Here is an 8929-nt window from a genome sequence, read left to right as displayed (position 1 = left end):
CATGCCCCCCCCCCCCCCCCTCTTTTCTGAGCAGTATCAGCAGTCTGGGCAGGAACATCATCCTGACCACCATGCCAGCCGGCACGAAGTTGATCGCAGGGAACAAACCGGTCAGCTTTGTCACAGCACAGCAGTTCCAGCAGCTTCAGCAGCAAGGACAGGCCACACAGGTTAGCTCACACCTCACTTTTTGTGTCGCAAAGGAGAAAATATTGTCAAGAAAAAGGAAAAATGTATTTCACCTCTTCAATCAAAACAAGTTTTGATAGACACAGCTATGTTTAAAATAACTACTGAATAGATAGCTTTAATACTGGTTTACAGTAATTAGCCACCTAACTCTTCAAAACTCCCTCATGTTATTTGATGGCTTCAATTGAGTTTTGTGAATAATCTTTCTCATACATTGTATTATGACAACCAGGCTCAGTGTTGTGCGTGTGAGTGAGTCTGGGCCCGCCCACTTGTATAACCAGCCCCATCCGAAATGACGTGGAGAACATGTTTTCTAAATTTTTGTTTTAAATTATTAAAATTTAACATTTAAATACTCAATAAAGACTTTAAAAAAAATTAAAAAGTATAAGTAGTAGTAGTTGCTGTCATGTGCGAAGTCTGGACCAATCACAGAGCTGTGCAGAATCTGTTTAATTGCAGAATATGAATTCTGTTTATTTAAGTGTAGAATATGTCTAATTTCATAGCTGCAAAAACATTTACTATTGAGACTAGAAGAACCCAGAGAACAGTGTAGGCAAGACGGGTGGTAGAGCTGGAAATTCCAACTGACTTGATTGTCTCTAAATTGCCTTGAAATTGACTTTGTCTCCAGGTCTGCAGTACTCACACACTCACTGACTCACCAACTTCAACAAAGAATAATCTAGCCAGATCATCCCAAACAGGATGGCTGGGCATTCTGTAATCAAAAGGCCCAGCCAAAACCAAAATCCTAGCGTTGTGCGTGAACTGAACATCGCTAGATAAGCAGAGTATCTCAAGGCTAAATGTCTTTCTCCCTTTAGGTTCGTATCCAGACAGTACAGGCTCAGCAGCTCCAGCAGCACATGGCAACAGGCTCCCCGAAATCTGTCTCCACAGTTGTAGTCACAACCGCACCTTCGCCCAAATGTGCCCCCGATCATCCGCCTGCACCTCAACAGTGATCCTATCTCGTCAGCCAGCAATGAATCGTAGGTGCATAATATATGTACCTGTATTTGGTGGTTGGGGTACTTCTCAAGCTTTGTCCCTGTCATACAACTTGTTTCAACTGCCACAAGTGAAGTTATTGGGGTTTTTTTTAATATATATATATAAAAAACATTCAGGCAGTTTGCAATCTATGAAAGTAATTCAAAGTTTGTTAGTGGTTGACTAGTTTCAACTTGCCACTTTGTGTTAAACTACCAATTCATATTTCTATATAAGACTGTAGGATTTTCTTTGTCTCACTTCTGTATTTGTTTGATGTAATGCAATATTAGCAAATGTGAAGTGAGTGGGAATCAAATTTATGAATGTTGTGACATGTTGAATTTTGTTAATACATTTGTTCTCTCATCGGGTGTTGTATTTTATTTGAAAGCAGGCCACACATGCCTTGTAGTTCAATAACATTTCAAGTTATTTATATAACTTGGACTTTTGGGATTTTCAAATACTTGAACAGACCAAAAAAAATATTTAAACAGATTTGTGTTTTATTTTGTTAATTTATTTTACAAAAAAACAGTAGAAAGTACATTGTACCAAACAGCAGACTTGGTCATAGACACAGACCATCAACATAGAAAATTTAATCAAATTTTAGTAGAGTTTTAAAGAATAACCATGCATTCACTCTTCATCCGACTCTTCAAGCAAAGCTTTCTGGGAGCTTGTTTTAGAGAATGTGTTTCGCATTCCAATCTCAATGTCCCGCCCCTTTGCTGAGAATCGCTTCACTGTGCTATTGAAGGAAGAAAAAGAAAGGTTTAAGGTAACACAAAAACAGTATAAACATTACACATCCACAAAAGAACTGCCCCTGCAAACAGTTTTATCACTCATTCAACATGTTTAGTAGCCCGCAAGGATACAGTGCATCATGGCAAGAAGTGTTAAATGTCAACAAAACCATGTTGACTATAAAAAACATCACAAGGTACCTTTTTAAAAATGCAAGGTCCGACATCAGAATGAAACTAAAATAGCCCTGCTGTTTTCTGTTCTAAGAAAGCTGTAGATAGTTATAAGTAAAGGTTTCCAACACTACTGAAATCATTATAGGATCCAATTTCTTAATCTTAAATACATTGATATACAGTACAAGAATACAGGAAAGCACCTGTAGCTTAGACCAGATGTTATCAAATGTTTTGGGAAGTAGACACTCAAGAGTGAGTTATTTATTGAGTTGTCTAAATGTTTGTGTATTTATTATAAAAGGAAAGAAAGGAAGTATAGCCTATCCTTCCTTTTGTTTTGGTTGTTTACCATGAGACAGACGAGCTCATATTCCAATAGGGGTTTAACTTGCTCTTGAAACCTATACCTTAGAATGAACCCCAGCTATTTTACCCAAAATATGTTGTGATCACTTATCATTTTCTCTTCATAATACAGTGCACAACATACAGAGTAAATGTGAAGAAATATTAAACTCTCACATTTAACAATGAAGAATTTGAGTAAAAAATGTAATATCCTGGAAAGGTTCATTGTGAGAACCAGAACCAGCTAGAAATTAAAGGCTTTGGAAACCTTTTGCAGGTGATTTGCGTTAATTAGCTAATTAGAGCTCTTGTTAGGTTAACATTTCTCTATTATAAATTCTTTATTCTAAAATGCGAATACATTTTGAGATACTGGAGTTTTGATTTCCATGAGCTATAAGCCGTAATCATCAAGATTCAAACAAAAAAAAGGTTTGAAATATTTCAATTTGTGTGTAATGAATGAATATAATATGGAAAGGATGGGATACTTACAGCCAAACCATAGAGGAAGTGCAGGCGACTAAAAGCATGGCCACCGCTAAATGCCAGCAGAAGCACATTGTGATGAACATCATGTTGTCGTGCAGTTTCAAGTCCCATTCTTGTCCATTCAGTGGGAAAAGAACAAATCCAATCTGAAATGACAAATGGTGTGACGAAGGAGCAAACTGCTTATGATGTTAAACAAAATATTCTGTTAAGTGTTAAGGTGCTTATAAAAACAGATGTTGAGTTTGAAAAGGAGACCGGTCTGAGATCAGTGTGAAAGAGAAGTCTCTACAAATAGGCCAAGTTTAAATTATGATAATTCAGCTATGAAAAAGCAGACATTTATAAACTATTGGCAGTCTAGAATATGAAGAAAAGAAATTGTCACATGGTTAACAGTAATGGTGAAGTATACACAAGTTGTAGTAAATGGGCCCAAACTGTCATAAAACAGTGCTATGGTTCAGTATATTCCTTGTCTGGCTATTAAGTGTATTATACCGATTGGTAGTGGCTCTGAAAGCGCAAGATATGATTATGGGCACATTCACACAGTGTTCCACAAATCACATTAATTAAAAACGTTCATAGCGTCTCCTTTTGGTAATCACCTGGTAGAACCACGTGCCCTGCAGGATGAACAGGCATGCCCCGAGAAGCTCCAAAATAATGTTGTCTCTCACGAACACCTCCAGCATGGTGCTGGCCGATCCACTAAACACAGCCACCAGCAGCAGGGTGTGGATGTGAGCATCCAGAGGGGGCCGATTATGCACATGGTAATAGAATAAAAACCCTGCATGACATAGAAGAGTCAAACACAAATACGCCTCAGCGGAACATATTTGTAATGTGAAGGGAAAATGTGTAACATAAAACTCTTCCTTACAAAAAAAAAGGTTTCCTTACAGCTTACCTTCAATAAAAAGAGCCACGGAGAGAGCAAGGCGGTCAATACCAGTTGGCACCAGTTTGGATGTACTGGCAATTAATGCAATTCCAGATAGCCCAAAGAACAGATACATTGTACCATGCTGCCAGTTCATCAGCTTGACCCATGAATTGTTCTCTCTGTCATAGAGGTGGGCATGTGGCCCGTCTACCACAAACTGTTCAACCATAATACCTGGGGCAGGACAACAACCAGACAAATGAGATAAGTCAAGAACAGGTTTTAGAGAGTTGATGTGTGCAGATGGATTGAGAGGAAGACTGACCAACAAATGAAGCAAAGATTTGAAATCCTCCCTCGGCGTAGTCCATCTTCTTTAAGAAAGGTGGCATGATCTGTCTTGCTTTAGGCTGACTTGTCCTCCAGTAGTATTGGATAATGTGTTTTACTGTTAGCCAAAAGCCATAGAGCATGAAAAAAGAGCCAGGAATGGCATGTCCTCCAAAGTTGGCCATCGTTAGTGCTTGAAAAGATAAGAAATACAGCGTAGAAATCATCAGCACATGCCTTTGAGGGGAAACACAATGTATATTATTTTTGTTCAATGTGATAAATCTGAACAAGTACAACCTTGTGGCTTTATTTTATGGTGTTTTAGCCATGTAATGATTACAAGAAATCAACTGTAAATTGAAGGAAAAAGGACATAAAAGAGCAGCTGACAATAAAATGGCCACAGTCATGGGCGGCTAAAGGTTATTGCATAGTAAATGTCATGACATAGTTACATAATGAATTTAGTGTAATCTTGCCAAATATGTATGAACAGTAACTAAAAGGCTGAAAATATTTTCAAATGAAAATGTTACTTATGAGTGTAAGCGATGGGAGGTAGAGAAGCATTTTTGTTCTATTTATTGAAATTCTTTTTACTTCCCGACAAGCAATCAAAAAATGCTGGTTGTTGCAGGCCAATCATTTCATTCTGTCTAAGTGCCTGTGTACCTGCGAGCACTCTGCCCCGTGCAATCAATAGGTGCGTTTGACTTCATCCGACTTTCGCCGGCGATGCAAAACAACATTCAACTCAGCTCACAGCCCACACAGGTAGAATGTGTCCGACAGCGCTGTTTTTATTCCCCGCCCCTGCAGTCACCTGCAGCTCACGTTAGACTGTCAAGTCGGCGAAAGTCGGCCACAGTCATCTCATTGTACATGAAAATGTGTTTTGGGGGAGTGGCTTTGGATGCCTGAAGGGAGGGGGTAAGGTTTTTTTTTTTTTAGTTGGATACTATGGAAATCTAGCTCTCTCTTGCTGGTTTGTTCAACTTTGCCTACCCCAGCTTTAATACTGAGCCAAAACATCAATCTTGTCTAATATTACTTAATTAAACTTCCTAAATCAGCTAAGATCTACCATACAGTGGAAAAAAAGGAAACATTGTGTACTTGGTACTGTTTCCTGTGTTCTGTCTGATGCAGTAGTATAATATGCCATTTGATCCAGACAGAAGCTGCTCAATTGTAATGCAAACATTTCATTCATATCATCATCAAATAGGACACCTAACTTAAAAAAAAGCAATAAAGCAATTTATATCTCAGCTTTAGCAATATTGGTTATACTCATTCAACTGTTAAATGTGAAAAGCTGAGCAATGGGATTTCAGTACAATGGTGCCAATGACCAATTTATGTGAATTAAAAATGAGACACATTCTTGTAGCATGGTCACTGTGAGGGTGGCCAGTCAGGGCTTTTTTCATCTTTGTGGCTTCTCTAACTTCCTCTTGCTGTCCTCAGTGTTGGCAGACGTGAGACACGGGTGCGTTCAAGATCCGGATGTTCAGTCAGACAAGTTTTTCTTGACTAGATGGTTTTACTTGTTGGGGCAACATGTCATGATTCTACACATTTCTGCCTTTAACACACAATCTCACTCATTTTCACATAAATTATCAGCAGGCATGGGCTTGTAGGTAGATGTACTTCGCACCCAATTGATTTATTATAAACTTTAACTACAAATTCTCTGCTCATCAAAAGAAGTAAAATTGGGCCTTTACTGTTAAAACAGATAGTTATCAAAATCTACATACCTTATTCTCTGCTGCTAATTCCCAAATGCTCAGGAGATCTCTGTGAATCTTGACAGCTGTCAGAGTGAGAGCACGCTGGTCTGTGTAAAGTGTGCACACCTGTTATCTGCAACTCAAACCTGTATTGTCATCATGACATAGCCCCACCCATTATTTGCATTTGTTTCTGTGACCAAGGAACATGCTCCTGGGAAACAGTTGTGGCATTCAGGCAGAAAAACAATACCTTACTGAAGGTCTTCTTGTTAATTCAGGTATTGCTGTGAAAATATGATGTAGACATAAAAAAAAAGGAAAACATCTAGAATTTATTTTTCTTCTACCACAAAATGAGTCAGTCCAAAACAGTAATTTGAAAATGTAAACAACGATTTATTACAATTGTTTTCAAACTTAAAGAGCACAAATGACATTTAGTGAGAACTTGGCTATGCATTTGAGTTAATATAGGCTCAGGTACAAACTGTGTGCACAAGGAGAGGCAGCAGCACTGGCCTTAAATGGACTTTGCACCCATTTTCAATCAATCTTTATTGCCGTCATTATCATGTTCAAATGTGATCATTCCTCAGGTACAGCTAGTCACCAAAGAGCTACTTTAATTACAAAACTGAATGTTGTAGACAATTGTCTTGTACATGTGGTTGTTATAGTATTACACAGAATAACTTCTTCTCTCGAAACGGGTTCTCAGAAGAAGGTACTGGTGTCACCAGGGGGTCCTCTTTGGCATGAGCTTCACAGTAGGCCATCAGCTCAGCTGCTGCTTTGGATATCTGTACAAAAGGGTTGTGTTAGGGTATGTGTGTGAAAAAAGGAAGGGGAAGAGGATAAAAAAAATTTCACATTTCTTTTTCTTTTCCTTTTTTTTTTTTTTTTTTTTTTACAATTTATTAAAACACCCAAAGAATTTAATTTATTGATTAATATATTGCCAATTAAATTTTATTGGCTGTGTAGCTCCAGAATGTGCTGACTCACCATCATTCTCTCTATGTTGACCTCCAGTTTCAGTTGTTCGACAGTCTTTCGAGCATCTGCAATCTTGGCCATGTTGTTGGACATCCTGCGTCTAAACCGGTAAACTCAGCCAGCCTGTAGCAAACCATCAAATACTGAGTTATCACACAAGAAATAACAGAATATGTGTCACTGATAAAGAAACCAGGGGAAAGAAAAAAATACAAACATGTTTACACTTTTAAGGTGCACACACAGCAAACACAGTGCGTGACAATGTGTTGAAGGTGCAATAGTTAAGAGTCTGTTTCAATTTGCTCGTTAATTCTGCTCCCTGGGTCTCAGCTGCAAGTGGCACAGGAGGGTCTCAGAGGAGGAGGGCAGGGCAGGGGAGGCAGAGCAGCTTCCCCAGGGGAGGGCATCCGCTAGCTGAGAATGTAAATACACCTAACATTACCATTAACTTGTTGCTTCATAATATGTTTGTATAAAACTGCAGATGTAAAAGTTGCCTATTAACTGTATTAATTTCCCCACTGTTGTTTCTACACATCTGTTTAGCTTCACAGACTAGTTGAGTCTCTCAAAAAGCACTAAATGAAAAGCATCATTAGTCAACAACATAAAACTCATTTATGTTGTCTGTGAGTGTAAATTAGTCACTTATCACTATCAATACAAATAATTTCTGCACACTGACATTATTCATACTCGTGAAATATGCTGCCAATATCAGTACACATGCAGAGATATATGGTCTGTTTTCCACGAATCTAAACATTAGATAAAAAAAAAAAACTGTACAATTTAACTCATAATAATTCACAACATCACTCACCGCAAGACCAACAGCAACCGTTGGGTTCCTGGAGTGAAAGTCCGCTTGTCTTCAACAGGGTCCACCGCACCAACTTACAGTAACAAATTAAGTGAGATTAATGGTAAAGATGAGGAGGGAGGCTTCAATATGCTCCCTCCTTCAAATAATAAGCTGCAGTTCTGCCCCCAGGATGGGCTCAGTGCAGCAGTTAAAGGCAGCGTGTGGTGTGACCTTCATCTCTTGAGTCTCTATCACTCGCTTACCTGAGATAATGAAGAGCCCCAGAGGTGGAACATTTAATATAGTTTTTTAAAAGAGCCTAAATAGGAATTCAAATAAAAGATTTGAAAAAAACACCTGTTTTGTCTTTACTCATGAAAAGACGTTAGACTTATAATGAGGAAGCTCCCCAGAATAGGCAAGGTTGTTTTTCCATGGCTGTATATAATTTTCTTTTTTGTAATTCATTCCTAGAGAAATGTCAAATCTCTAATACTTGGATGTATATTTACCAAGTGCATTCATTTTAGGTGCATTCGGCTTATTTTTGACAGGAACACTTGTGAATAATCAATATATCAAGTTTATTATTTGGCACAATTAAGTGTTAGAATTCAAAACAAAAGTCCTCCAAAAGTCATCTACATACATGTCTTATTATTATATATTATAATAATTTTTGCCTTCAGCGTTTAGACACAAATTGCAGGTTTTGGAAAGTAAACACAAATAGTACAGTCAAACTCCCACGGGTAATGCAAGGTTTGCTTCCTGTGTGAACATTACAGTGATCCATAGCTGTAAGAAACTGTGGAAGATTGATAGGCTCAGTCTCTACACAGAGACAGACACATGTTGCACATGATCACAGGAAGGAAAAATTTTTAACATGTTGTTCTTTCTATATTTTATGATTTTAGCTAAACGTCAGATGTAACCGTTCTCTGACAAAGTCACATGGAGCATTGTGCAGATTTATGGTGACAGTAGTGAGCAATGACTCTAAATGCACAGTGGTTCACAAGTAATATGTTAATGTATTTCAAGCTAATTCTTTCCTACAACAAAATACACAAGAACACTGGATAACATTCATTATATCCACTAGTAAGTTTGAAAGGTAAGTGATTGAGTTTTTTTCAAGGTGTGAGTTTTCTCAGACAACGGAATTATTTGTCTGATGTTGTAG

At 38.0% G+C, this 8929-nt stretch overlaps 3 protein-coding genes across 13 annotated transcripts in view; 1 reads left to right on the top strand and 2 right to left on the bottom strand.

The window, feature by feature from the left end:
* Nucleotides 1-1563, top strand: part of nfrkb (nuclear factor related to kappaB binding protein) — a 14130-nt gene extending 12567 nt beyond the window's left edge. For 6 of the 7 annotated variants that reach the window (XM_046040877.1, XM_046040874.1, XM_046040873.1 and 3 more), the window contains exons 25-26: nucleotides 32-170; nucleotides 1026-1563. In XM_046040877.1, coding sequence (XP_045896833.1) covers nucleotides 32-170; nucleotides 1026-1166 — 280 coding nt within the window. In that variant the 3' untranslated portion in view covers nucleotides 1167-1563. The remainder of the gene's footprint in view (nucleotides 1-31; nucleotides 171-1025) is intronic. The other variant, XM_046040870.1, reaches the window with a different exon arrangement.
* Nucleotides 1564-1692: 129 nt separating this feature from the next.
* tmem45b (transmembrane protein 45B) lies at nucleotides 1693-6077 on the bottom strand. 3 transcript variants are annotated; one of them, XM_046040549.1, is made up of 7 exons: nucleotides 5961-6045; nucleotides 4492-4544; nucleotides 4187-4384; nucleotides 3886-4095; nucleotides 3581-3765; nucleotides 2973-3115; nucleotides 1693-1951 (listed from the first exon to the last, which is right to left on the bottom strand). In XM_046040549.1, the coding sequence occupies exons 3-7, from the start codon at nucleotides 4374-4376 to the stop codon at nucleotides 1840-1842; spliced, it is 840 nt and encodes a 279-aa protein (XP_045896505.1). In that variant the 5' UTR covers nucleotides 4377-4384; nucleotides 4492-4544; nucleotides 5961-6045; the 3' UTR covers nucleotides 1693-1839. The 3 variants fall into 3 exon arrangements, with proteins under 3 accessions (XP_045896505.1, XP_045896507.1, XP_045896506.1); XM_046040551.1 differs by lacking the exons at nucleotides 4492-4544; nucleotides 5961-6045 and adding an exon at nucleotides 4867-4984; XM_046040550.1 differs by lacking the exon at nucleotides 4492-4544 and having other exon boundaries at nucleotides 1694-1951; nucleotides 5961-6077.
* Nucleotides 6078-6361: 284 nt separating this feature from the next.
* On the bottom strand, nucleotides 6362-7265 carry gng8 (guanine nucleotide binding protein (G protein), gamma 8). Of its 3 annotated transcripts, none has more exons than XM_046041163.1 (3): nucleotides 7158-7265; nucleotides 6942-7055; nucleotides 6362-6736 (listed from the first exon to the last, which is right to left on the bottom strand). In XM_046041163.1, the coding sequence occupies exons 2-3, from the start codon at nucleotides 7023-7025 to the stop codon at nucleotides 6608-6610; spliced, it is 213 nt and encodes a 70-aa protein (XP_045897119.1). In that variant the 5' UTR covers nucleotides 7026-7055; nucleotides 7158-7265; the 3' UTR covers nucleotides 6362-6607. The 3 variants fall into 3 exon arrangements, with proteins under 3 accessions (XP_045897119.1, XP_045897120.1, XP_045897121.1); XM_046041164.1 differs by having other exon boundaries at nucleotides 7150-7207; XM_046041165.1 differs by having other exon boundaries at nucleotides 6942-7075; nucleotides 7158-7188.
* Nucleotides 7266-8929: the final 1664 nt, after the last annotated feature.

This window comes from Micropterus dolomieu, linkage group LG23 (genome assembly GCF_021292245.1).
Source record: "Micropterus dolomieu isolate WLL.071019.BEF.003 ecotype Adirondacks linkage group LG23, ASM2129224v1, whole genome shotgun sequence".
Classification (NCBI taxonomy): domain Eukaryota; kingdom Metazoa; phylum Chordata; class Actinopteri; order Centrarchiformes; family Centrarchidae; genus Micropterus; species Micropterus dolomieu.
Note: the sequence above shows the minus strand (reverse complement) of the source record. Positions and strands in the feature narration are given on the sequence as shown.

Bases quoted from the DNA above. Each gene is read 5' to 3' on its own strand.
- tmem45b (XM_046040550.1), bottom strand. From the start codon at position 4,376: ATGGCCAACTTTGGAGGACATGCCATTCCTGGCTCTTTTTTCATGCTC. The intron at 3,116-3,580 runs GTGATTACCAAA...TTGTCATTTCAG, and splicing joins AGGGCACGTGGTTCTACCAG to ATTGGATTTGTTCTTTTCCC. The intron at 1,952-2,972 runs GTAAGTATCCCA...TTCCTTCAATAG, and splicing joins ACTTCCTCTATGGTTTGGCT to CACAGTGAAGCGATTCTCAG.
- gng8 (XM_046041163.1), bottom strand. From the start codon at position 7,025: ATGTCCAACAACATGGCCAAGATTGCAGATGCTCGAAAGACTGTCGAA. The intron at 6,737-6,941 runs GTGAGTCAGCAC...CCTTTTGTACAG, and splicing joins TCAACATAGAGAGAATGATG to ATATCCAAAGCAGCAGCTGA.